Source organism: Oncorhynchus masou, chromosome 28 (assembly GCF_036934945.1).
Source record: "Oncorhynchus masou masou isolate Uvic2021 chromosome 28, UVic_Omas_1.1, whole genome shotgun sequence".
NCBI lineage: Eukaryota > Metazoa > Chordata > Actinopteri > Salmoniformes > Salmonidae > Oncorhynchus > Oncorhynchus masou.
Genome location: NC_088239.1, coordinates 9,755,307 through 9,782,921, shown reverse-complemented (window position 1 = coordinate 9,782,921; position 27,615 = coordinate 9,755,307). Strand labels below are relative to the sequence as shown.

At 46.3% G+C, this 27,615-nt stretch overlaps 1 protein-coding gene and 1 non-coding gene across 2 annotated transcripts; one reads left to right on the top strand and one right to left on the bottom strand.

Annotated features, from left to right (window-relative positions):
• The first annotated feature begins 5,539 nt into the window (after window positions 1-5,539).
• Window positions 5,540-5,611, top strand: trnac-gca (transfer RNA cysteine (anticodon GCA)). The gene has a single exon. It is a non-coding gene; the product is annotated as a tRNA-Cys (tRNA).
• A 134-nt stretch (window positions 5,612-5,745) lies between these two features.
• Window positions 5,746-13,427, bottom strand: c28h11orf65 (chromosome 28 C11orf65 homolog). The gene is made up of 10 exons (XM_064943679.1): window positions 13,245-13,427; window positions 12,967-13,016; window positions 12,646-12,754; window positions 12,476-12,568; window positions 12,337-12,390; window positions 11,616-11,825; window positions 10,758-10,891; window positions 6,399-6,569; window positions 6,228-6,283; window positions 5,746-6,091 (listed from the first exon to the last, which is right to left on the bottom strand). Exons 2-10 carry the CDS (start codon window positions 12,993-12,995, stop codon window positions 5,937-5,939), a joined length of 1,011 nt encoding a protein of 336 aa, XP_064799751.1. The 5' UTR covers window positions 12,996-13,016; window positions 13,245-13,427; the 3' UTR covers window positions 5,746-5,936.
• Between the last annotated feature and the right edge of the window lie 14,188 nt (window positions 13,428-27,615).

Genomic DNA, 27,615 nt, shown 5'->3' with positions numbered 1-27,615 from the left:
CAAACCTTGCACTGTTTTTAATCCGTGCAGACACACCAGAATGTTTTCTGCTCATGACGGATGCACCTTCACAGCCTTGCCCCACAAGATCATTTCTGAAGTCCAGAACATGTTTTTCAAGGAAATCGATTATAATTTGTGTGGGACCTGCTGCATCTAAGCTTTCACCTGACTGAAAGTGTGAAAAATCTTTTGTGGATGGCCTCGTTGTAATAGTACCTCAGAACTAAAGACATTTGTTATTTTTTCTTTAAATCTTTGGTTTCATCTCAATTACACTAAAAACTTCCCTTTCTTTGACTTTCTCTAATTATTTCACTCTGTACCATCTGAGCTAAGCCCTCAAGCACTTCCTTCTGGATTTGGTGGCTTTTGTACTTAGTATTGCCACATGCATTCATCCTTGTCTCTATGGGAGGGTCATGCTTTGTTATTTCTTCTAAGATTGTCCAAAAAATGGCCCTTGTTGTGAGTCATCAGACTCTTGATGACCTCTCTGCTCGTCAGACTCCCGATGACCTCTCTGTTCGTCAGACTCCCGATGACCTCTCTGCTCGTCAGACTCCCGATGACCTCTCTGCTCATCAGACTCTAGATGACCTCTCTGCTCGTCAGACTCCCGATGACCTCTCTGCTCGTCAGACTCTAGATGACCTCTCTGCTCATCAGACTCCCGATGACCTCTCTGCTCGTCAGACTCCCGATGACCTCTCTGCTCATCAGACTCTCGATGACCTCTCTGCTCGTCACTCTTGATGACCTCTCTGCTCATCAGACTCTCGATGACCTCTCTGCTCGTCAGACTCCCGATGACCTCTCTGCTCATCAGACCCTCGATGACCTCTCTGCTCATCAGACTCCCGATGACCTCTCTGCTCATCAGACCCTCGATGACCTCTCTGCTCATCAGACTCTCGATGACCTCTCTGCTCATCAGACCCTCGATGACCTCTCTGCTCATCAGACTCTCGATGACCTCTCTGCTCATCACTCTCGATGACCTCTCTGTTCATCAGACTCCCGATGACCTCTCTGCTCGTCAGACTCCCGATGACCTCTCTGCTCATCAGACCCTCGATGACCTCTCTGCTCGTCAGACTCCCGATGACCTCTCTGCTCATCAGACTCTAGATGACCTCTCTGCACTATATTTTGAGTGGCAGTTAACAGTTTTCCTCCACTTTCTTTTTCCGGTCGCCATTTCTGACATCTAACATTGATGAGTTGCTGTCAATAGCCCTTTAATGCTGATTCCAAACATACATAGTATTGATATGATGCTCTGCCTTTGAATCAAATCAAATCAAATTTATTTATATAGCCCTTCGTACATCAGCTGATATCTCAAAGTGCTGTACAGAAACCCAGCCTAAAACCCCAAACAGCAAGCAATGCAGGTGTAGAAGCACGGTGGCTAGGAAAAACTCCCTAGAAAAGCCAAAACCTAGGAAGAAACCTAGAGAGGAACCAGGCTATGTGGGGTGGCCAGTCCTCTTCTGGCTGTGCCGGGTAGAGATTATAACAGAACATGGCCAAGATGTTCAAATGTTCATAAATGACCAGCATGGTCGAATAATAATAAGGCAGAACAGTTGAAACTGGAGCAGCAGCACGGCCAGGTGGACTGGGGACAGCAAGGAGTCATCATGTCAAGTAGTCCTGGGGCATGGTCCTAGGGCCGCGGTTCAGTTGAAACTGGAGCAGCAGCACGGCCAGGTGGACTGGGGACAGCAAGGAGTCATCATGTCAGGTAGTCCTGGGGCATGGTCCTAGGGCTCAGGTCCTCCGAGAGAGAGAAGGAGAGAATTAGAGAACGCACACTTAGATTCACACAGGACACCGAATTGGACAGGAGAAGTACTCCAGATATAACAAACTGACCCCAGCCCCCGACACATAAACTACTGCAGCATAAATACTGAAGGCTGAGACAGGAGGGGTCAGGAGACACTGTGGCCCCACCCGAGGACACCCCCGGACAGGGCCAAACAGGAAGGATATAACCCCACCCACTATGCCAAAGCACAGCCCCCACACCACTGGAGGGATATCTTCAACCACCAACTTACCATCCTGAGACAAAGCTGAGTATTGCCCGCAAAGATCTCCGCCACGGCACAACCCAAGGGGGGGCGCCAACCCAGACAGGATGACCACATCAGTGAATCAACCCACTCAGGTGACGCACCCCCTCAGGGACGGCATGAGAGAGCCCCAGCAAGCCAGTGACTCAGCCCCTGTAATAGGGTTAGAGGCAGAGAATCCCAGTGGAAAGAGGGGAACCGGCCAGGCAGAGACAGCAAGGGTGGTTCGTTGCTCCAGAGCCTTTCCGTTCACCTTCCCACTCCTGGGCCAGACTACACTCAATCATATGACCCACTGAAGAGATGAGTCTTCAGTAAAGACTTAAAGGTTGAGACCGAGTTTGCGTCTCTGACATGGGTAGGCAGACCGTTCCATAAAAATGGAGCTCTATAGGAGAAAGCCCTGCCTCCAGCTGTTTGCTTAGAAATTCTAGGGACAATTAGGAGGCCTGCGTCTTGTGACCGTAGCGTACGTGTAGGTATGTACGGCAGGACCAAATCAGAGAGATAGGTAGGAGCAAGCCCATGCAATGCTTTGTAGGTTAGCAGTAAAACCTTGAAATCAGCCCTTGCTTTGACAGGAAGCCAGTGTAGGGAGGCTAGCACTGGAGTAATATGATCAAATTTTTTGGTTCTAGTCAGGATTCTAGCAGCCGTATTTAGCACTAACTGAAGTTTATTTAGTGCTTTATCCGGGTAGCCGGAAAGTAGAGCATTGCAGTAGTCTAACCTAGAAGTGACAAAAGCATGGATTAATTTTTCTGCATCATTTTTGGACAGAAAGTTTCTGATTTTTGCAATGTTACGTAGATGGAAAAAAGCTGTCCTTGAAATGGTCTTGATATGTTCTTCAAAAGAGAGATCAGGGTCCAGAGTAACGCCGAGGTCCTTCACAGTTTTATTTGAGATGACTGTACAACCATTAAGATTAATTGTCAGATTCAACAGAAGATCTCTTTGTTTCTTGGGACCTAGAACAAGCATCTCTGTTTTATCCGAGTTTAAAAGTAGAAAGTTTGCTGCCATCCACTTCCTTATGTCTGAAACACATGCTTCTAGCGAGGGCAATTTTGGGGCTTCACCATGTTTCATTGAAATGTACAGCTGTGTATCATCCGCATAGCAGTGAAAGTTAACATTATGTTTTCGAATAACATCCCCAAGAGGTAAAATATATAGTGAAAACAACAGCGGTCCTAAAACGGAACCTTGAGGAACACCGAAATTTACAGTTGATTTGTCAGAGGACAAACCATCCACAGAGACAAACTGATATCTTTCCGACAGATAAGATCTAAACCAGGCCAGAACTTGACCGTGTAGACCAATTTGGGTTTCCAATCTCTCCAAAAGAATGTGGTGATCGATGGTATCAAAAGCAGCACTAAGGTCTAGGAGCACGAGGACAGATGCAGAGCCTCGGTCCGATGCCATTAAAATGTCATTTACCACCTTCACAAGTGCCGTCTCAGTGCTATGATGGGGTCTAAAACCAGACTGAAGCATTTCATATACATTGTTTGTCTTCAGGAAGGCAGTGAGTTGCTGAGCAACAGCCTTTTCTAAGATTTTTGAGAGGAATGGAAGATTCGATATAGGCCGATAGTTTTTTATATTTTCTGGGTCAAGGTTTGGCTTTTTCAAGAGAGGCTTTATTACTGCCACTTTTAGTGAGTTTGGTACACATCCGGTGGATAGAGAGCCGTTTATTATGTTCAACATAGGAGGGCCAAGCACAGGAAGCAGCTCTTTCAGTAGTTTAGTTGGAATAGGGTCCAGTAAGCAGCTTGAAGGTTTAGAGGCCATGATTATTTTCATCATTGTGTCAAGAGATATAGTACTAAAACACTTGAGCGTCTCTCTTGATCCTAGGTCCACGCAGAGTTGTGCAGACTCAGGACAACTGAGCTTTGAAGGAATACGCAGATTTAAGGAGGAGTCTGTAATTTGCTGAATGGAGCTTAAACCCAGAATCTTTAAACAGCACTTTTTTTCCAGTTACAAAAACCTGACTGTGATGTGAAGGCAGATTCAGGTAGAGAAACATGAATACAGGCAAAACAATAAGTTGAATCTTGACTTACAGAATATTCAAGCCATGAATTGTCCTTCTACCAGGAGCTGTTGAAAGCCATTTTCCTAGTACCATGATGAGTTCTGGGAAATGTTTTCAAACACAACTGTACAGGACCCTCTTCTCTGATCTTGAAATGTCTGAAATGCACGTTAAATAATGTGTCATATCTCTATGGAAATGTTTAATTCAGGGATCCACAAGATTAGATACTAACAGCTGCTAACTAAAATGTGTAGTTTAAAGTATAGGCCTGGCCTACCATTGGGTCCTTAAGGAACAGAAGTCTGATTTGAAAAATGCACTGCTGTTGAAAATAAATGATTATTTTAACAAGAGGTGAAATGAGATGTCAATCAGCATCAAACTGACAGTAGCGAATAACATTTTGGGGTGGCACCTGGGGCGGCCAATCAGATGTCAGGGGTGTCCAGAGCCACCTTGGACACCCCTCTGGCTTCATGTCCCATTCTTTGGCATGCAATACACTGCAGTGCATATGGGGCAAATTCTCTAACATTGTAACTGAGGAATCCTATCTGTACTTTTCCCAGCATGACTTTCTCAAAACCTCAGCATCACTGATTGACTTTCACTTTGACCCTCTTTCCTACTGAACAACCTATTGGCCTCCCGTCACATTTTCTTTAATATAACCCGTGGACATATATTTGGGACCCTATGACTCCCCTCAATCTATCATATGCACCAGGGACATGGTTTTAATCTGCCCAGTAAGCGTTTTCCATTTTCAGAATATTCTCTTGCTGAGACTGGCTACACAATATTAACAATTGACCATGTCCAATGAAACAAACTAATTTCACTTCACCTACGGCATTAGTTAGTCGTAAGTGAGGCCCTGTGTTGTCATCCAACACTATTACCACTTTCCACTCCAACACATCATCACTCTTTCTTCCTACTTTGGCCATATTTATGCTTCCGGGGTGCAGTGCACCCGATCGGGTGGCTTTATTTACTGGACGCTCCACTGCTTTCTGTATCGTCATTTATTTTGTTCCTATGGTCTTCCCACTGCCGACCTCTGACCCTCATCCACCCGCTGCATACAATCAGAACGGACACCAATATTGTTCGCATTCCAGCACAGCTGTATCTTCACCAACTTCTCCATTACGTCCGCACTACCCACCGACCTCTGACCCTCTTCCACCGTTCGACTTCCCAATCAGATGATAGAAATACAAGCGGGCAGATAGACGTTAATAAAAAGGAAAGTAGGATGAATGCTGCTTGTGGAACTACTGTGTCGTCTATATGTATCTATATATGGTTTATCATACTGATACTACATGTACAACATCCACGAATGGATGGAGATTTATATCAAAAGTATGTTCCACTTGTTTTAAGTAGTGGGGGTATAGCTCAGTGGTAGAGCATTTGACTGCAGATCAAGAGGTCCCCGGTTCAAATCCGGGTGCCCCCTCATTTTGTTTGATACTTTTGCTCATACTTGAAGCTCAGTAAGTATAACCTTGAGAAGCGCATGGTATCAGCCTACATCTGGTGGGAGTATGTTCATTACAGTTTTGAGAACAGTGGAGTAGAAGAAAACAACTGTTACCCTTAGCAACAACAACCTGTAATGTATTATCATAGTTACATTCACCACTTTGCTTTACATCTCATCACATTTAATTTAATCTCACTGTATAGTGTCATAGTAGTAGTGTCTGATGGTTGCTATTGCAATTTACTGGTCTGGTCAGCAATACAATGCCAGCCAGTCAGCCAGTCAGTCAGTCAGTCAGTCAGTCAAAGAGATTGGCCTTGGAGTGTTCTGACTTGATGAGGCTGGAGACCAGGGGGTGGAGGACACTGCTGTAGGTATCCACCTGGCTGTCGTCCTGCCCCAGCCCTGAGAACTCAACACAAGGCTCCAGGTTGGAAGGAACCAGCCTCTTGTCTTGGGAGAAAGAGAAACAGAAAGAGAGGAAAATAACCTTTTTACTCCCTTTGACCAGAGGGGGGTGCTATAATCCCATGTAAATTGTTGGTGTCGTTATTATGTGCCTCAGGTCAAGGAATAAAAAAAATGGTACCTTTCCAAGACTCAGAGGAATTACTGGTACCCACAACCCCCCAGTCATTAATATACCTGCAGAAATATGAAAAAGATGTTGCTTTGGGTAACACTGTATTGCAACTGTCTCAATGGGATCACCTGTTATAATGAAGGATGATAAAGAAAGGTACATTTGGAGGTTATTTACTCCTCAAAGTTGAGAGCGTTGGTCCACTCCAGTAGTTCATCCACTTCCCACTCTACGATGTGGTTGGGTCCCAGCTGCTCCACGGCGTCCATCATGCCCTGGGCTGACCGCTCCACCAGCATGGCTGTCTCACTATGCTCTGTACGTGCATGCAGACAGCCACGGTCATACCTGCGGACAGTTGGTTGAAGGACAGGTGAGGCTGAGGGGAACAGGTAGATGGACAGGTGAGATTGAGGGGAACAGGTAGAGGGACAGGTGTGGGTGGGGGGGACAGGTGAGGCTGAGGGGAACAGGTAGAGGGACAGGTGTGGGTGAGGGGAACAGGTAGAGAGGCAGGTGAGGCTGAGGGGGACAGGTAGAAGGACAGGTGAGGGTAACAGGTAGAGGGACAGGTGAGGGGAACAGGTAGAGGGATAGGTGTGGGTGAGGGGGACAGGTAGAGGGACAGGTGAGGCTGAGGGGGACAGGTAGAGGGACAGGTGAGGCTGAGGGGGACAGGTAGGGGGACAGGTAGAAGGACAGGTGAGGGTAACAGGTAGAGGGACAGGTAGGGGAACAGGTAGAGGGACAGGTGAGGGGAACAGGTAGAGGGACAGGTGAGGGGAACAGGTGAGGGTAACAGCTAGAGGGACAGGTGAGGGGAACAGGTAGAAGGACAGTTGAAGGGAACAAGTATAGGGACAGGTGAGGGGAACAGGTAGAAGGACAGGTGAGGCGAACAGGTAGAAGGACAGGTGGGGGTGAGGGGGACAAGTAGAGAGACAGGCGAGGCTGAGGAGGACAGGTAGCAGACAGCTGAGGGGGACAGGTAGAAGGACATGTGAGGGTAACAGGTCGAAGGATAGGTGGGGGGAACAGGTAGAAAGACAGGTGGGGTGAGGGGAACAGGGAGAGGGACAGGTGAGGGGAACAGGTAGAGGGACAGGTAAAGGGACAGGTGAGGCTGAGGGGAACAGGTAGAAGGACAGGTGAGGCTGAGGGGACAGGTAGAGGGACAGGTGAGGGGAACAGGTAGAGGGACAGGTGAGGCTGAGGGGAACGGGTAGAAGGACAGGTAGGGTGACAGGTAGGCTGAGGGGGACAGGTAGAGGGACAGGTGAGGCTGAGGGGGACAGGTAGGTATGATGGGGACAGGAGGGACAGCTGAGGCTATTACAGGTTAGCATTGCTGTTACAAATAAGCAATAATTATGCAGATTGAGCATACAGGTGAGTAGTGCTGTTGAATACAGGTGAGTGAACAGGTGAGTAGTGCTGTTGAATACAGGTGAGTGAACAGGTGAGTAGTGCTGTTGCATACAGGTGAGTGAACAGGTGAGTAGTGCTGTTGAATACAGGTGAGTGAACAGGTGAGTAGTGCTGTTGAATACAGGTGAGTGAACAGGTGAGTAGTGCTGTTGAATGCAGGTGAGTGAACAGGTGAGTAGTGCTGTTGAATGCAGGTGAGTGAACAGGTGAGTAGTGCTGTTGAATGCAGGTGAGTGAACAGGTGAGTAGTGCTGTTGAATGCAGGTGAGTGAACAGGTGAGTAGTGCTGTTGAATGCAGGTGAGTGAACAGGTGAGTAGTGCTGTTGAATGCAGGTGAGTGAACAGGTGAGTAGTGCTGTTGAATACAGGTGAGTGAACAGGTGAGTAGTGCTGTTGAATACAGGTGAGTAGTGCTGTTGCATACAGGTGAGTGAACAGGTGAGTAGTGCTGTTGAATACAGGTGAGTAGTGCTGTTGAATGCAGGTGAGTGAACAGGTGAGTAGTGCTGTTGAATGCAGGTGAGTGAACAGGTGAGTAGTGCTGTTGAATGCAGGTGAGTGAACAGGTGAGTAGTGCTGTTGAATACAGGTGAGTGAACAGGTGAGTAGTGCTGTTGAATACAGGTGAGTAGTGCTGTTGCATACAGGTGAGTGAACAGGTGAGTAGTGCTGTTGAATACAGGTGAGTAGTGCTGTTGCATACAGGTGAGTGAACAGGTGAGTAGTGCTGTTGAATACAGGTGAGTAGTGCTGTTGAATGCAGGTGAGTAGTGCTGTTGCATACAGGTGAGTGAACAGGTGAGTAGTGCTGTTGCATACAGGTGAGTAGTGCTGTTGCATACAGGTGAGTAGTACTGTTGAATACAGGTGAGTGAACAGGTGAGTAGTGCTGTTGAATACAGGTGAGTGAACAGGTGAGTAGTGCTGTTGAATACAGGTGAGTAGTGCTGTTGCATACAGGTGAGTGAACAGGTGAGTAGTGCTGTTGCATACAGGTGAGTAGTACTGTTGAATACAGGTGAGTGAACAGGTGAGTAGTGCTGTTGAATACAGGTGAGTAGTGCTGTTGCATACAGGTGAGTAGTGCTGTTGCATACAGGTGAGTAGTACTGTAGAATACAGGTGAGTGAACAGGTGAGTAGTGCTGTTGCATACAGGTGAGTAGTGCTGTTGCATACAGGTGAGTAGTGCTGTTGCATACAGGTGAGTAGTACTGTAGAATACAGGTGAGTGAACAGGTGAGTAGTGCTGTTGCATACAGGTGAGTAGTGCTGTTGCATACAGGTGAGTAGTGCTGTTGCATACAGGTGAGTAGTACTGTTGAATACAGGTGAGTGAACAGGTGAGTAGTGCTGTTGCATACAGGTGAGTAGTGCTGTTGCATACAGGTGAGTAGTGCTGTTGAATACAGGTGAGTAGTGCTGTTGCATACAGGTGAGTAGTGCTGTTGCATACAGGTGAGTAGTGCTGTTGCATACAGGTGAGTAGTGCTGTTGCATACAGGTGAGTAGTGCTGTTGCATACAGGTGAGTAGTACTGTTGAATACAGGTGAGTGAACAGGTGAGTAGTGCTGTTGAATACAGGTGAGTAGTGCTGTTGCATACAGGTGAGTAGTGCTGTTGCATACAGGTGAGTAGTACTGTTGAATACAGGTGAGTGAACAGGTGAGTAGTGCTGTTGCATACAGGTGAGTAGTGCTGTTGCATACAGGTGAGTAGTGCTGTTGCATACAGGTGAGTAGTACTGTTGAATACAGGTGAGTGAACAGGTGAGTAGTGCTGTTGCATACAGGTGAGTAGTGCTGTTGAATACAGGTGAGTAGTACTGTTGAATACAGGTGAGTGAACAGGTGAGTAGTGCTGTTGCATACAGGTGAGTGAACAGGTGAGTAGTGCTGTTGAATACAGGTGAGTAGTGCTGTTGAATACAGGTGAGTAGTGCTGTTGAATACAGGTGAGTAGTGCTGTTGCATACAGGTGAGTAGTGCTGTTGCATACAGGTGAGTAGTACTGTTGAATACAGGTGAGTGAACAGGTGAGTAGTGCTGTTGAATACAGGTGAGTAGTGCTGTTGCATACAGGTGAGTAGTGCTGTTGCATACAGGTGAGTAGTGCTGTTGCATACAGGTGAGTAGTGCTGTTGCATACAGGTGAGTAGTGCTGTTGCATACAGGTGAGTAGTGCTGTTGCATACAGGTGAGTAGAACTGTTGAATACAGGTGAGTGAACAGGTGAGTAGTGCTGTTGAATACAGGTGAGTGAACAGGTGAGTAATGCTGTTGAATACAGGTGAGTGAACAGGTGAGTAGTGCTGCTGAATACAGGTGAGTGAACAGGTGAGTAGTGCTGTTGAATACAGGTGAGTGAACAGGTGAGTAGTGCTGCTGAATACAGGTGAGTGAACAGGTGAGTAATGCTGTTGAATACAGGTGAGTGAACAGGTGAGTAGTGCTGCTGAATACAGGTGAGTGAACAGGTGAGTAATGCTGCTGAATACAGGTGAGTGAACAGGTGAGTAGTGCTGCTGAATACAGGTGAGTGAACAGGTGAGTAGTGCTGTTGAATACAGGTGAGTAGTGCTGTTGCATACAGGTGAGTGAACAGGTGAGTAATGCTGTTGAATACAGGTGAGTGAACAGGTGAGTAGTGCTGTTGAATACAGGTGAGTAGTGCTGTTGAATACAGGTGAGTGAACAGGTGAGTAGTGCTGTTGAATACAGGTGAGTGAACAGGTGAGTAGTGCTGCTGAATACAGGTGAGTGAACAGGTGAGTAGTGCTGTTGAATACAGGTGAGTAGTGCTGTTGCATACAGGTGAGTGAACAGGTGAGTAGTGCTGTTGAATAGGTGAGTAGTGCTGTTGAATACAGGTGAGTAGTGCTGTTGCATACAGGTGAGTGAACAGGTGAGTAGTGCTGTTGAATACAGGTGAGTAGTGCTGTTGAATACAGGTGAGTAATGCTGTTGAATACAGGTGAGTAGTGCTGTAGAATACAGGTGAGTGAACAGGTGAGTAGTGCTGTTGAATACAGGTGAGTAGTACTGTTCAATACAGGTGAGTGAACAGGTGAGTAGTGCTGTTGCAGGTAAGGACGCACACTAACTCACATCTGCTTCAACCATTCAATCTTCCTCCTCTTCTTCCTCCTGTCCACGTCCTGACGACGCTGCAGTTTGGAATGGTGAAACTCCACCTTCCTGCCATTGGTCTCCAACGTGATGATGTCACCGAACAGAGCAGCCTGAACCAATACAGAGAGAGTGCACAGTGCTTCTCAAATGATTCTTCTTTCACAGAGCAGCCTGAACCAATACAGAGAGAATGCACAGTGCTTCTCAAATGATTCTTCTTTCACAGAGCAGCCTGAACCAATACAGAGAGTGCACAGTGCTTCTCAAATGATTCTTCTTTCACAGAGCAGCCTGAACCAATACAGAGAGAGTGCACAGTGCTTCTCAAATGATTCTTCTTTCACAGAGCAGCCTGAACCAATACAGAGAGTGCACAGTGCTTCTCAAATGATTCTTCTTTCACAGAGCAGCCTGAACCAATACAGAGAGTGCACAGTGCTTCTCAAAAGATTCTTCTTTCACAGAGCAGCCTGAACCAATACAGAGAGAGTGCACAGTGCTTTTCAAAAGATTATTCTTTCACAGAGCAGCCTGAACCAATACAGAGAGAGTGCACAGTGCTTCTCAAAAGATTATTCTTTCACAGAGCAGCCTGAACCAATACAGAGAGAGTGCACAGTGCTTCTCAAATGATTCTTCTTTCACAGAGCAGCCTGAACCAATACAGAGAGAGTGCACAGTGCTTCTCAAATGATTCTTCTTTCACAGAGTAGCTGAGTACTGCACGAAAACAATGAAGGCAAACAAAGTATCTCTGTTGGCGGTTCCAACCATATCATACTGAACCCACATCTGATACAGTGTGATATCATGGAATCAGAACTGCTGCACCACCTTCCCAGAGAGCAGTCTCCAGCCGTTGTTCTCCACGCGGTGGTACCAGCCAGCATGGTCGTCCTGCACCTGGGTCCTCCCGTTGTGCATCTGCCTGGGGACGGACCTCTTCTGACTGGGGTGGGTGTAGTCCTTGGGGCTGTTGGCACACATGTCCACAATGGGTCGATGGGTGTAGATCTTATAGTAGATGCTCGGTGGAAAGGTGGTCTGTGAGGGGAGAGAGAAACTCATCTCACATTAGCATGCACACATCTATTTGTATTGCATAAATCATCGCAGATAGATTTTGAAATAAATTCAGGTATTAGTTTTGCGAGTGATGGGTGTTTATCTAAGAAATAAGGCCCAGGGATATGGCCAATATACCAAGGCTAAGGGCTGTTCTTCGGCACGACGCAACACAGAGTGCCTGGACACAGCCCTTAGCCATAGTATATTGGTCATATACCACAAACCCGAGGTGCCTTGTTGCTGTTGAAAACTGGTTACCAAGGTAATTAGAGCAGTAATACAAGTTTTGTCATACCGGGGTCTGAAGAAGACAGCTTGTCTGTCCAAACGTTGGTTATTAAATGATTGCATCTGAGCTCCTAGAGTGTGAGGCTCTCCTTTTCTTTCTCATATGGTCTGATATAACACAGCTGTCAGCCAATCAGCATTCGGGGTTTGAACCACCCAGATTATAATGTGCATTTTAGCACTGACAAAATGAACTTACCCCTCCCAGTCTGAATCTGATGTGGACTCCTGCAGCAGCATCCAGAATATTTGCCTGCAACAACCATAGTAACATTCATAATGTGTCTGTCTGTCTGTGTGTGTCTGTCTGCATGTGTGTGTATATCTGGTGCCTGTACCTCTCTGGGGTTGACATTTTTGAGCAGGAGTCGAGGGTCTCCCTGGTTACGGAACCTCACAAGGTTCTTGAAGTACTGGAACACGCGTGTATCCTACACATAGGATATAGAGAGGTTACACGGTCTGTGCGTGTTAGTGTGTGTGTGTGTTGTATTGTGGTTCCACCCACCACATGTCTCCTCCATGTCCTCTGTATCATCCTGGCAGCCCTGTGGTAGATTCTCTGCTGCCTGCCGTCCAGCTCCATCATATCCTCCACTGGGGGGGACGAAGGGGCACTGGGAGGGGATTAAAGGGGTAACTATGGTGGGCTGAGATCCGTGTTTGAAGTGGGGTGGTGTGACTGGTACTAAGAACCTTCATTTTTACTGCTTGACTTGTGGCACATCATCTTATACCTGCTCTAAAATACTGAGGCATGGTCCCTTTAGATGTTAGGTGGTGGAGGCATATCCATTTAATGTTGAGTTTAGGAATAACTTCTACTAACCTTTCTATTGCGTAATTGTTCTTCTCCATGCTTATGAACTGGACCTGTGCCTTGTGACCGAAATGGGTAAATACACAGTGCACTGTTATTATGCAACGGCCACAATGGACAGAGAACCAATACAGCAAAACAGAACACAGGAACGCGTAGAATACACACTGGCGAAAGACAGACACAGACAAGTGACTCGCCCAGCATCTGCGTCAGAAAACGGAACCGTCTACATTCGTCGCACTATGATGATCCAACCACCTATTCCAATTGCGCACAGAACTTACCCTAAATGTGTCTGTTCAAAACAGAAAGCTTGAACCTTTGAAAGATATAGATAACAAGTTAGTTAATCCATGTCATCATTTGTTTTCGTTACATATATTTGCAAAACATGCCCTAAACGCAGGGTTTGTATGTTCGGGATTTCAGCTGTTTGAGCAAACGCCATTTGGTTACCAAGCAACATGCAGCGCGTGTCACGAGCTACATTTCCATCCAATTGGCGACGTCTTGTCACGCGAATATGCAAAAATTCGCATACAAACAAAATGCTATATTCCTACCACAATTGTGTTTCCATCAAGTATATTTTGTTTCGAAAAAAAAGTATATGCGTGATGATGTAGTGCACATACACATTTTTGCAGTTACTTGAATTTCCATCGCATTTACCGTGGCCTTTTTATTGCATTTACCTTACTTATCTCACCTCATTTGCTCACATTGTATATATACTCATTTTTCTACTGTATTATTGACTGTATGTTTGTTTTACTCCACGTGTAACTCTGTGTTGTTGTATGTTTCGAACTGCTTTGCTTTATCTTGGCCAGGTCGCAGTTGTAAATTAGAACTAAATTAGAACTCAACTTGCCTACCTGGTTAAATAAAGGAAGAAAAATCAACTCTATTGATCGTGTTCTAACAATTTTTATGTTGCGTTTTATAGGGAGTTTGCCGAGGTGCGCTCTTACACAACAGCCAGTCGATATAGCACGGATATAGCCTACATGATGAGATTATTATGGACAAAAGAGCAATATTGATTTTGTTTGTCAAACAAATAAGAATAAGACCCCTTAATATTTATTGGAAATGAGCATCAAGCTCATCACCTTGCACTGTCACCCATGGGCGGACTGGGACAACAATTCTGGCCTGGTATTTGTGGGAAGTGTGGGAAGTGGTCTATCTGCTGCAGCAGCTCCGTGTCTATGGATGTTACCTGTGGGAAGTGGTCTATCTGCTGCAGCAGTTCTGTGTCTATGGATGTTACCTGTAGGAAGTGGTCTATCTGCTGCAGCAGTTCTGTGTCTATGGATGTTACCTGTGGGAAGTGGTCTATCTGCTGCAGCAGTTCTGTGTCTATGGATGTTACCTGTAGGAAGTGGTCTATCTGCTGCAGCAGTTCTGTGTCTATGGATGTTACCTGTAGGAAGTGGTCTATCTGCTGCAGCAGCTCCATGTCTATGGATGTTACCTGTAGGAAGTGGTCTATCTGCTGCAGCAGTTCTGTGTCTATGGATGTTACCTGTAGGAAGTGGTCTATCTGCTGCAGCAGTTCTGTGTCTATGGATGTTACCTGTGGGAAGTGGTCTATCTGCTGCAGCAGTTCTGTGTCTATGGATGTTACCTGTAGGAAGTGGTCTATCTGCTGCAGCAGTTCTGTGTCTATGGATGTTACCTGTAGGAAGTGGTCTATCTGCTGCAGCAGTTCTGTGTCTATGGATGTTCTTTTCTACTTAACGTTTAGGATGTGCTGAATTGCAAGGGACTGAAACTCTGCATCCAGCGTTTCTATGGAGAATGAAGATTCTATACAAATACAAAATCAATTTAGTTAATCACACATTACACACTGTCCCTCTAGAAAAAGAGGGAAATACTGTATGTCAGTATACTCTAGTTTACACAGAGCAGTGCATGCAAGGCAACAAGGCAGTTGAGGACAGCTTCAATCTCACCCAGTGGTGCAGGTGTAGGTGTGGCCATGCATACGCCCACATACTTCTGGGCCAGCCCAGCCTCACATTCAATTTGCGCATATATGTACAAAATGTATTTGCAGCCTGTCTGGGCATACGCCCAGAGAGAGAGAGAGAAAAAGAGAGAAAGAGCGACAGAGAGAGAAAGAGAGAGAAACCTTGCCAGGGTGTGAGGTAGATGGATAGAAGAGGGGACGATGGGAAGGGAGAAGGGAGAAGGGAAGGGAGAAGGGAGAAGAGAAGGGAGAAGGGAAGGGAGAAGGGAAGGGAAGGCCTCACCATGGCATCACTCAAGTCCAAAATTCTGCCCAAATGTTCAGCCTATTACTGACAAGATCAGATTTGATAAATTACCATTTGTATTGTGATTTTAATAACCCATCATTATGCAATAACTATTAGAATACACCCATTCGAAAGTTGTGCTGACAGGTTGAACTGCAGTGGGGAGAAGTTATTTGAAGTGTAACGACAAAGACAAGCAGACACATGTATGAAAGGACATGAGTACTGTTGATAGCACCTACACCCACTGAATATTTATGTAACGACGCCTGAGAGCTATACTTTTCGTAGCACTGCATGACTTATTAATTATTACTATACAGAACAGTATAGAAAGAGACACAAACAGACAGGCTTTGAACAGACACACTGAACACAAAGCCCTTTTTAATATGGACCTTGAGGGTTTGTCTTGTCTGTTCTGCAGTCAAGATGACTAATGCATGACAAAGCCATTACAGCTTGTCCACATTTCTCTGGCTGTGCAGCCATTTGTGTCCTTTCCCAAGTGACATAATAGAAAATGGCCAAAGGGAGCTGTGACCAGCTGCATTCTACCATCTGTCTAACCTAACCACACAGACAAACAGCTGCATTCTACCATCTGTCTAACATAACCACACAGACAAACAGCTGCATTCTACCATCTGTCTAACCTAACCACACAGACAAACAGCTGCATTCTACCATCTGTCTAACCTAACCACACAGACAAACAGCTGCATTCTACCATCTGTCTAACATAACCACACAGACAAACAGCTGCATTCTACCATCTGTCTAACCTAACCACACAGACAAACAGCTGCATTCTACCATCTGTCTAACCTAACCACACAGACAAACAGCTGCATCACAGCATAATACTGCATTGATGTAACTGGAATACATAGGAAAAACACCCTCTTTAGTACAATACAGTTAAATAGACACACCTACACTCATTAAAGGCACTATTTAAAGCAACACGTATGTGGAGAGGCTTTGTGTTCGATATTGTGAGTCTAGGTCCATTCTCATAGCTGGAATGTGGTTTGGTACACCTGCTCTTGTGGTATGCAAGGGGGAAGTCATAGCAAACTACTACTGTCACAGCACACATTCTTGTTGGACATAGATACGAGTTTGATATAAATATCTTGTTGGACATAATAGTTTGATATGAAAACCTTACTGGACAAAATAGTTTGATAAAACTATCATGTATTGGGCAGATACTCAATTAAAAAACGGTTTATTGTTAATCCACATAATACCTCAACTAACCATCAGTGATGGAATCAGTAATCAATTGTCATACTTGAGTAAAAGTAAAGATAAATACGGAGTAAATGACTGAGTAAATGACTGAGTAAATGACTGAGTAAATGACTGAGTAAATGACTGAGTAAATGACTGAGTAAAGACTGAGTACAGACTGAGTAAATGACTGAGTAAATGACTGAGTAAATGACTGAGTAAATGACTGAGTAAATGACTGAGTAAATGACTCAGTAAAGACTGAGTAAAGACTGAGAAAAGACTGAGTAAATGACTGAGTAAATGACTGTGTATAGAAAATTACTCAAGTAAAAGTTAAAGTCACCCAGTAAAATACAACTTGAGTAAAAGTCTAAAAGTATCTAATTTCAAATGTACTTAATGTACAGTGGTGGGAAAAGTAGTACATTGTCATACCTGAGTAAAAGTACAAGTAAATTGTATACATCAAATTCCTTATATTAAGCAAGCCAGGGGAACACTCCAACACTCAGATGTATTTTACAAGCACAGTATTTGTGTTCAGTGAGTCCACCAGATCAGAGGCAGTAGCAATGCCAACGTGTTATATTGCTGTCCTGCCTGAGCATTGAAAATGTAAGTACTTTTGTGAGTCTGGGGAAATGTATGTGAGTAAAAAGTACATTATTTTCTCTAGGAATGTAGTGAAGTAAAAGTAAACGTAATTGAACAAGTAAAGTACAGATAACCCAAAAAACAATTTTAAGTACTTTAAAGTATTTTTTACTTCGTTAAGAAATGACTTTCTTCTGTGGGAATGTCAGTAGTTCAGCATAATGTTCCCTACTAGATTCCTCATGGTTCTATCTGAAGTCATGTTCTCAAATGGTTCCAATAACGTTAAGAAACAGAAACACAAGTTCCCATGTGGTTCTATTTAATGTCAGTTTTACTATATTCTGGTTGAGTTCTCAAAAAATGGTGACTTAAGCGAGATTCTCAGAGCTTTCTTGGCAATATTTTGGGAATGTTCAAAATAATTGAATTGTACCACAGGTGGGTGGCACCTTAATAGTGGAGAACGGCCTCGTGGTACTAACTGGGTCGGAATCAGTGGAATGGTATCAAATACATCAAAATCAAATCAAATGTTATTTGTCACATGCGCCGAATACAACAGGTGTAGACCTTACAGTGAAATGCTGAATACAACAGGTGTAGTAGACCTTACAGTGAAATGCTGAATACAACAGGTGTAGTAGACCTTACAGTGAAATGCTGAATACAACAGGTGTAGACCTCACAGTGGAATGCTGAATACAACAGGTGTAGACCTTACAGTGAAATGCTGAATACAACAGGTGTAGACCTTACAGTGAAATGCTGAATACAACAGGTGTAGTAGACCTTACAGTGAAATGCTGAATACAACAGGTGTAGTAGACCTTACAGTGAAATGCTGAATACAACAGGTGTAGTAGACCTTACAGTGAAATGCTGAATACAACAGGTGTAGACCTTACAGTGAAATGCTTACTTACAAGCCTTTAACCAAAAATGTAGTTTTAAGAAAATACCTAACAAAAGTAAGAGATAACAATCACAAATAATTAAAGAGCAGCAGTAAATAACAATAGTGAGACTGTATACAGGGGGTACCGGTACAGAGTCAATGTGTGGGGGCACCGGTGTCGAGGTAATTGAGGTAATATGAACATGTAGGTAGAGTTATTAATTTCCATTGCTGCTAACCATATATAAAAAGTAATTCACAAAAGTTGAATAACAATGACCTGTTTATAATGCAAACATATGCATTTCACGATAAGCCTTCAAGGACAACCAAAAAAGAAACACAAACAATCATTCCCGTTACAACAAAAACGCTCAAAGATATTTATCCTGTATATCATATAGGATGTTATCTTAAAGCCTGTTAATGAGCAGCAATTAAATGTAGATGCCACGCACACTGATGATGGTAGATATACCTCTCATCAGGTGCAGGGCTCAACCACAACAGGGCCTGTATTCACAAGGAGTCTGTGTAGGATTGTTGATCTAGGATCAGTTGTGGCTTTCAGATCACAATGAATACAATCATATGTACCCGGAGGGACCTGATCCTAGATCAGCACTCCTACTTAGGGATGCTTTGTGAATACAGGCCCTGATCAGAACAGGATAGAATAGCTTTACAGAGCCCATTGTTAACTCATTTTGGGTAGCTGATAAAGTAGTACAGTCAACCCAGCATGTACACTGAGTGTACAAAACATTATGAACACCTGCTCTTTCCACCTGCTCTTTCCAGGTGAGGAAAAAAGGGGGGTAAACTCAATATTAGGAAGGTGTTCTTAATGTTTTGTACACTCAGTGTACACTTCCCACCGATCATGTAACAAATATCAGCACATGAGAGCAGCCTGTGACGTCATGACAAAACAAACAAAGAGCCATGGTCTTGGATGTGGTGAGCTCATGTGATAAGCTGCTCTTTGAGTGCCAGGATGACATGAGCACCATGACATTTAACCTGTGATATGATATCATGTTCACTCTGACAGTGCAGTCTTACTTACTGTCATGGAAATGAAGTCTGTTTTTACTGGTCATAAATAGGGAAAGGGAAGGGGAGGGGATACCTGGTCAGTTGCACAACTGAACGCATTCAAACCAAATGTGTCTTCCGCATTTAACCCAACCCCTCTGAATCAGATGGTAGCTTAAGAGGTTTCCTCTCTATGTGAGGAAACCAAAAGGAGACAGACAGATCCACTTTAGACTATACATTGTCTCCTCTCACAGTTCTGTTTCCTTCTCGCCGCTGTCACCTGGCAGGCAGTATTCATCATCTGTGGTTGTGTCAGAGTCCATGTCAAAGGCCGAGTCTGAGTCGGACTCCTCGAAGGCAGCCAGGCTGGAGACATAGCCCCTGGAGGGCAAGCGCCCCCTGGGGGACAGACTGTCCTGTGACACCCTGCGGTCTGTGGGGGAGGTGGAGGCAGGGGAGGAGGAGCTGGTGGGGCGAGATATGCGTCTGGAGGCTGGGGACCAGAGAGGGGACGGAGGGGTGGTTGCAGGACGCTCTGTATCCCAGAGGAAGTGAGAGGTCTCCAGGCTGCTGGGATTCCACGTGCAGCCGGTGGTGGTGGAGGTGGTGGTCGGAGATTGGCAAGTGACCTCTGAACTCCAGGATACATTTCTGGGTAAAGATTTGGATCTAGACTTGCGTGGATCTGTAAAGTTAGCTGTGATTGTTTTACTCTCATTTTTGGAGGTCTGGTCACTAATGACGGACCAGTTATTTACAGCTTGGCTGTCACCTGTGGTTTTTACAGCTTGGCTGTCACCAGTGGTTTTGTGACTAGTGGTTGTGTGTGTGTCCCACATTGGTATTATCCAATCACCTTTGACCCGGAGGTCATCCCAAGTCATGTCTTCTTCTCCAAAGGACAGAGAGGTGTCAGTGAGGTAACTTACACTGCTGATCCTGGGGCTGGTGGAGATGCGTCCAGGACCAGAAGGTCGACTGGAGAGCACGGAGCTCACAGAGAAGGAACGTCCGGCCTCCAGACCGTATTTGAGATCAGCACAGGAGGAGAAGGAGGCCATACGTCCCTCACTGCCACGCTGCCCCACCCTGGAACCAAACCCTCCTTCCCCTGGCTCACAGAGAAAGGTAGTCTTCTTCGTATGAGGAAGCCTGTGGCTGAGTAACACGTTGTTGTTCTTGGAATCCTCGTGGTTGAAATGGAAGACATTGTGGTTCTTGGAATCCTTGTGGTTGAAATGGAAGACATTGTGGTTCTTGGAATCCTCGTGGTTGAAATGGAAGACATTGTGGTTCTTGGAGTCCTCATGGCTGAAGTGGAAGACGGAGAAAGTGTTCCTGGGGCTGCCTGAGGAGGATCTGTAGGCAGGGAGGCTTGCAGAGCGGTTGAGGCCCCAGGGTTGATGCCTAATGGGTCTGAAGTCTCTCTGAGGAGGTTTCTTTCTGGCTCTACTGATCCTCTCCCCTTGGTAAGCTTCAAACTGTCGCCTAGTTGGGCTGATCTCTGGACTAGAAGGTTGGTTTCTGGGTAGAGTGAAGCTTTTGTCATTGTAAGCCTCAAATTGAGGAAGGTCCATATCATGAGTCTGGTCTCTAGCCTCTTTGTTGTCTTTTAAACCTTGTGTGTGTTCACATCTAACATTTTCCTTAGTCATATCTGATGTGCGCTCACTGCCAGCCCAGAAAGAGGTTGAAGGTTTGATAAAGCCATCATTCTCCCTCCATCTGTCCTTTCTGTCCTCCTCTGCTTGATCGCTAGATTCGCTACAGTCAATGCCATCACTAATGTCACTTGCTCTGCTGACAGAGGGAGGCTGGGGCGTCCTCTCCCTCCTCTCGTTATCCAGATGGTTGACTCTGAAGGGCGGCTGGAGTCGACTCAGCACCAGGTCCATTTTGTTCCTTTCCTTCTGCCCCTTCTCTGCCTCTTTCGTTGGGCTCTGAGGTTGTAATGGGACCACTGCACTCTTAAGGAAACTTTCCATTTTACACACAACCTTCTCAGTGTCTAATGCTCCACTGTCATTGGTGCTTTGGTATGATTGACAACTGGGACTTCCTATCACCTGGCTGTGTTGTGACGATTGTGAGAGGTCAGCGGTGAGACGGGAGAGCTCATTTGACTTGATATCTGTGACGACTCGTGTGTCTGGAGTGTGTAGAGGAAAACAGGGTTGTGCAAGTCTAATACTGTCCAATATGGTGGAGGAATCGATCTCAGAAATCCGGTATACAAGTGTCTCAACATCGTCTTCACTGGTCTGTTTGGATTTGTTGATGACACTATCCGTTTCCAAGGCAACAACCTTTGAACTGTCCCGTGACCCAGTCCTGCGATGGCTGTAGAAGGGGTAGCGTTGGGGTGAGGTAGAGGGTGAAAGAGGGGTTTGGGGTGAGGTAGAGGGTGAGAGAGGGGTTTGTGGTGAGGTTGTGTGTGTGAACTCACCCAGGGTTGTTCGTGAAGACTTGAGAGTGGAGTAGGGCAGGGAGCTAAACCAAGGCTTGTAAAAGCTCCCAAAATCAGGAAGGGAGAGAGGGGCAGATGTCTTCCTCTGTGGTCCTAGTGCGGTCGAGTCTGTTCCCGTGTGGTCGAATGTGAACCGTGAAGTGTGGTTGCTAACACGCTCTGAGAGAGCTCGCCCTTCCTCCTTCACCGTTGTATCAGGCATTATGGATAAATGATGCATTGAGTCTCCCCTCCAGACCTGTAGTTTGGTGGTCCTGGGGGTTTGGGGAGACAGAAGTGACATAGCCCAGGTGGGGCTCCCCGATCTCAGGGAGGTGAAGATGGCAGGACACCCTACACTACGGAGGGGTCTGGTTGGGGCTGTAGAGCTGGTCAGGTCAGCTGGGCTCTGACGTGAATGAGACTGTGACAGCCCCCTACTGGTTTCCTCAGAGTGTTGTGGCTCCAGAGACTCCTGCCACGCTCTTTGTGATGTTACCCTCTCTTCCACTGGGTACCGGTGTTTCTTAGGGGAGCGGGCCAGGCTGCCTGTGAACGTCCTCTCCCCAAGAGGTGGTGCGCTGAGTGGGGAGAAGGGAGGAGTAGAGGGGCCCTGGGTGGTGGTCATACTCAGGGATATGGGGGTGTAGCTGGCTGGGGACAACGGTTGGGTGTAGGGGGTAGGGTTACTGGGGACGTAGCTGGTTGGAAGTATTAGTGCTTGGGGGGTTGTGGTAGGGGTGTAGGCGGTTTTAGGGGACTGCAGTTGGGATGGGGCGGTGTGGGTGTTTTGCACTGTGTTATTGGAGTTATTGATGCTGCTTTGGGGATTAACACCTGTGATATCATTGGTGCTGCAGAAGCCTGTGTTATTGTTGCTAGAAGTGCTTGAGAGGCTGGATGTGTGGTTGTGGTTGTTGTGGTTGATAGTGGTGGTGGTGGGACTGAGGAGGGGGGAACTGGGATTAGACCCACTGTCCTCTAGACCGGTGTGTTGTCTCCGGCTAGTAGACCTCAGTGTGGTTCCTCTGGGAAGAGGCTGACTCCTTAGAGATTCCAGGTGGCCATATTGGGATGGTGGAGAGGAAGACAGATGGACGGTGGTCGCACCTGATCTCTCTAAGGGCGGACGTCTTTCTGCACCACTAAACAAAAGAGTCTGCTTACTGGGGAAGGTTTTGTTGGGATAAACCCTGGAATTCTGGGGAAGGTTGGTGCGGGGTGTGCCTTCTGTGTTTTGGTAATTGGGCGAGGTTGAAAATAGGTGTGTTCTGTGTGTGTCTGCTTCTCTGTGTTTGGAAGTTGGTAAGGGGAGGGGCCTTGACCTCTCTGTTGTCCTGTAAGTGGGGGAAGCTGAATAGGGGAGGGACTTGGACCTCTCTCTGTCTCCGTCATTGGATGAGGTTAAGGAGTGTTGTGCCCTAATTGTCTTTGATGCTCTGTCATTGTTTACATTTGGAGAGAAATGTGGACCTGAAGTCTCTCCATCCCTGTGATTGGTTGGAGAGGAGATAGAGGGAGAGTTGGTCTCTGAGTGTGTGGAGATAGCAATAGTATTGAGCCTCCTCAGGGAGAGAAGGTGGCTCCTGGTTGTTAGTTTGGAACTCAGCAGTGACGGCTGGTCTCCTTGACGACCAGCCTGTGACACTCCCCTGTGTACATTCAGGTTTGGAGAGAAGGGAGAGGTGGGAGTATCAGGGAAGTCAATTCCACCCTCTACCCCTCTGTTGTTCAGCCTCCCCCAACTCACATCCAGAGAGACAGAATTAGATACTGGGGCCTTTGTTGGGTGGTCTAGTTTGTGGCTGGGGGTACTCCCCTCAAACCAGCCCCCCACTGTGCTTCTGCTGCTAGCCAGGGTTGAAGCCCTCTCATGGGCTTGAGATCCGAGGGTCAACCCCCTCTCCCCAACACGTTGGTTCTCCAACACGTTGGTTCTCTCCAAAAACTGTTGTTGTTGCTGTTGTACTACAGAGTCAGTCCCGAGAGGGTCGTGCAGCTTCAAAAACGTTCCCCCCTCGCCCACTTCCAGTCCACTCCCTTGGGGTTCCTGTCCGGGCTCGCTTGTTGCCACGCCAACCACGCCAATGTCGGTGCAGGCGACACCCCGCTTGTTCCTGCGTATTCGGACACTCCAGTGAGGGGCGAGAGCTGACTCCAGCGTGGAGGACAACATGTCTGCCTTGGAGTCCTCTTCCTCTTTAACAGGAAGTGACGTCACTTCCTCTTCCTCTGAAGGGTGATTGGCTATGAAATAATCTCTGTTCACCTGTCGAGAAAGTTCAATGTTCAAATCAGATTATACTGACATCAAAAATTAGGGACATATCTGTTAAGCTTTAAACTTACATCAAAGGGTGCACTATCTCCAACCACCATTGAACTGATTTTCAGTTGACCTATTTAGCTTTTTCCTAGATCAAACTGCAGCATGTAATGGTGTTCATGTGTCAACACTGGCTCGTCACTCCATGCTTACTGAGGCTATCTGGGATGAGAGATAGAGGCTATCTGGGATGAGAGGTAGAGGCTATATGGGATGAGAGGTAGAGGCTATATGGGCTGAGAGGTAGAGGCTATCTGGGATGAGAGGTAGAGGCTATCTGGGCTGAGAGGTAGAGGCTATCTGGGCTGAGAGGTAGAGGCTATCTGGGCTGAGAGGTAGAGGCTATCTGGGCTGAGAGGTAGAGGCTATCTGGGCTGAGAGGTAGAGGCTATCTGGGCTGAGAGGTAGAGGCTATCTGGGATGAGAGGTAGAGGCTATCTGGGCTGAGAGGTAGAGGCTATCTGGGATGAGAGGTAGAGGCTATCTGGGCTGAGAGGTAGAGGCTATATGGGCTGAGAGGTAGAGGCTATCTGGGCTGAGAGGTAGAGGCTATATGGGCTGAGAGGTAGAGGCTATCTGGGCTGAGAGGTAGAGGCTATATGGGCTGAGAGGTAGAGGCTATCTGGGCTGAGAGGTAGAGGCTATCTGGGCTGAGAGGTAGAGGCTATCTGGGCTGGTAGGTAGAGGCTATCTGGGCTGAGAGGTAGAGGCTATCTGGGCTGAGAGGTAGAGGCTATCTGGGCTGAGAGGTAGAGGCTATCTGGGCTGAGAGGTAGAGGCTATCTGGGCTGAGAGGTAGAGGCTATCTGGGCTGAGAGGTAGAGGCTATCTGGGCTGAGAGGTAGAGGCTATCTGGGCTGAGAGGTAGAGGCTATCTGGGCTGAGAGGAAGAGGCTATCTGGGCTGAGAGGTAGAGGCTATCTGGGCTGAGAGGTAGAGGCTATCTGGGCTGAGAGGTAGAGGCTATCTGGGATGAGAGGTAGAGGCTATCTGGGCTGAGAGGTAGAGGCTATCTGGGCTGAGAGGTAGAGGCTATCTGGGATGAGAGGTAGAGGCTATCTGGGATGAGAGGTAGAGGCTATCTGGGCTGAGAGGTAGAGGCTATCTGGGATGAGAGGTAGAGGCTATCTGGGATGAGAGGTAGAGGCTATCTGGGATGAGAGGTAGAGGCTATCTGGGATGAGGGGTAGAGGCTATCTGGGCTGAGAGGTAGAGGCTATCTGGGATGAGAGGTAGAGGCTATCTGGGCTGAGAGGTAGAGGCTATCTGGGCTGAGAGGTAGAGGCTATCTGGGATGAGAGGTAGAGGCTATCTGGGCTGAGAGGTAGAGGCTATCTGGGCTGAGAGGTAGAGGCTATCTGGGATGAGAGGTAGAGGCTATCTGGGATGAGAGGTAGAGGTAATCTGACAGGGAAAAGCAAATAGTGTTGAAACTGGAGCAGGACTCATGTTACTGTTGATGAAAATTCGATCCAAAGATTAATGCAGAGACTATATAATTGTACAATAGAAACATCTTTAATACAAGCAGCAGGAGGGGAGTTCTATCTCTGATTTCACAGGGAAGAACTCAAGGAGGAAATGGAAATTTGGAGGCTCATCCCAAATTCTGACACCACATTCCCATGGAAATGTTATGAAGAGAATAAGTCAAGAACCAACAGGTTTATTTCCAACAGGGTTGGATGTCAATTCCATTTAAATTCCAGTCAACTCAAAAAGTGAACCAAAGTTCAATTCAAAATTGAAAAGCATGGAAGACATTTAGAATTTCAGTGTACTTCCTGAATTGAAATGGAATTGACCCCAACCGTGATTTCCAAGTACATGAGATGTCCGCGGAAACACAACTCTTCTTCTCCTCCCCAAACAGACATTCCATGAGGGTTGACGCAATGTTCCCACTGACATTCATAAGGAGTTCATGTCTTCATTGAATTCCTAATATGGCCTCCATGACGCCTCCATAATGCCATATAGCAGACAGTTAATGTTAGCTTATGGCAACTCCCGTAATGACAAAAACTGGTGACATGAACTGTCGTCCTGACTGGTAATAATATGTGTTACGTCATTATTACGACAGTGTTCTGTAGGCTTTATAACAGAGAGGTCAAGTAAAGTGTCATCGATAACATTGTCACTAAATGGTAATGCCTTGTGTTGACCTGCGCATGCTGAGCCCTGGGTGCTTTCCCTACCTCTCCCTGAGAACTGCCACAGCAGGGAGACGTGGAGGTGAAAAAACAACATGACAAATCATTAGAATGAATATTAATGGTTATCATACTAACATGCATTAGGTAGGACACACACACACACACACTTTCCTCCTCTCCCCTTCTCTAGTCTTTCCTCCTCTCCCCTTCTCTAGTCTTTCCTCCTCTCCCCTCCTCTAGTCTTTCCTCCTCTCCCCTTCTCTAGTCTTTCCTCCTCTCCCCTTCTCTAGTCTTTCCTCCTCTCCCCTTCTCTAGTCTTTCCTCCTCTCCCCTTCTCTAGTCTTTCCTCCTCTCCCCTTCTCTAGTCTTTCCTCATCTCCCCTTCTCTCTCTGTTCCTCTCATGATTTATGTTAATGTTTACCTGGGATTGTTTAGCAATAGTGGAAAAGTGGAACTAATAATTAATGCCATAAATCACACTTGTAATAACTTGTCTTTATCATGTAATTGTCATGTCTTTAGACAGAGGTACGTACGCACGCATACACACCACACACACAAACCTGTTTTTCTGTCCTCGTGGGGACCTAAAATTCATTTCCATTCAAAATCCTATTTTCCCTAACACCTGACCCTAACCCTAACCTCTAATCCTAGGTCTAACACCTAACCCTGAACCTGACCCTAACCCCTAACCCTAACCCCTAACCCTAGTTCTAACCCTAACCTTAACCCTAACCCCTTACACCTCACCCTAGTTCTAACCATAACCCTAGTTCTAACCATAACCCTTACCCCTAACCCCTAACCCCTAACCCCTTACCCTTAACCCTAGTTCTAACCCTAACCTTAACCCTAACCCCTAACCCCTAACCCCTAACCCTAGTTCTAACCCTAACCATAACCCTAACCCCTTACCCCTAACCCTAGTTCTAACCATAACCCTAACCCCTAACCCTAGTTCTAACCATAACCCTAACCCCTAACCCCTAACCCTAGTTCTAACCATAACCCTTACCCCTAACCCCTAACCCTAGTTCTAACCATAACCCTAACCCCTTACCCCTTACCCCTAACCCCTAACCCTAGTTCTAACCATAATCCTAACCCCTTACCCCTAACCCCTAACCTCTTACCCCTAACCCTAGTTCTAACCCTAACCCCATAACCCTTACCCCTAACCCCTAAGCCTAGTTCTAACCATAACCCCTAACCCTAGTTCTAACCATAACCCTTACCCCTAACCCCTAACCCTAGTTCTAACCATAACCCTAACTCCTTACCCCTAACCCTAGTTCTAACCCTAACCCTTACCCCTAACCCCTAACCCTAGTTCTAACCATAACCCCTAACCCTAGTTCTAACCATAACCCTTACCCCTAACCCCTAACCCTAGTTCTAACCATAACCCTAACCCTAACTCCTTACACCTAACCCTAGTTCTAACCATAACCCTTACCCCTAACCCCTAACCCTAGTTCTAACCATAACCCTTACCCCTAACCCCTAACCCTAGTTCTAACCATAACCCTAACGCTAACTCCTTACACCTAACCCTAGTTCTAATCCTAACCCTTACCCCTAACCACTAACCCTAGTTCTAACCATAACCCCTTACCCCTAACCCCTAACCCTAGTTCTAACCATAACCCTAACCCCTTACCCCTAACCCTAGTTC